At 59.7% G+C, this 521-nt stretch overlaps 1 protein-coding gene across 1 annotated transcript in view; it reads left to right on the top strand.

Moving 5' to 3' along the window:
• Positions 1-521, top strand: part of KIAA0100 (KIAA0100 ortholog) — a 20,614-nt gene that overhangs the window by 19,379 nt on the left and 714 nt on the right. The window contains 2 exon segments of the mRNA XM_009326231.1: positions 9-117; positions 461-520. Coding sequence (XP_009324506.1) covers positions 9-117; positions 461-520 — 169 coding nt within the window.

The raw sequence follows: 521 nt of genomic DNA, 5'->3' as shown, positions 1-521 counted from the left end.
TGGGTGAGCCCGCGGCAGCGGATTGTGGCCGATGACTCGCTGGGTCCTGGGAAGGGAGTCGCTCAGGGACTGAATCGGACATCGGGGGTCAGAAGATCGTTCCGAAAAGCACCCGAGGTACCTGCTGCTGTCTTGAGGGGGGAATCTGGGAGAGTCCTGCTGTGGAGCCAGTCTGCTTTCCCTCGGCTGCAGGGCTGGGCAGCCATGTCCTCCCCTGCTTGCCTGTGCATTTTCTCCTGCTCCCTCCCACCATGAGGATTTGCATCCTTTACAGCCAAGCACCTGCACGCTTGATGCGATCCCTGCAGCATCTCATTTTCCTAACACCATGCCAGAGCAGCTCTCACCTCTCCCTGGTGAAGCAATGCCATGGCCTAGTGCCCAGCTGTCCCTTCCCCGCTGGTTCCTGGCCGTGTCCCCTCTCCTTCCCTTCTGCTCATGGCTCCTGCTCTGTCCCCAGCATCCCGTGGATGACATCGACAAGATGAAGGAGCGCGCAGCCATGAACAACTCCTTCATCT

Source organism: Pygoscelis adeliae, unplaced genomic scaffold (assembly GCF_000699105.1).
Source record: "Pygoscelis adeliae isolate BGI_AS28 unplaced genomic scaffold, ASM69910v1 Scaffold836, whole genome shotgun sequence".
Lineage (NCBI taxonomy): Eukaryota > Metazoa > Chordata > Aves > Sphenisciformes > Spheniscidae > Pygoscelis > Pygoscelis adeliae.
The sequence above is the reverse complement of the archived record's forward strand: the minus strand, read 5'-3'. Positions and strand labels throughout refer to the sequence as shown.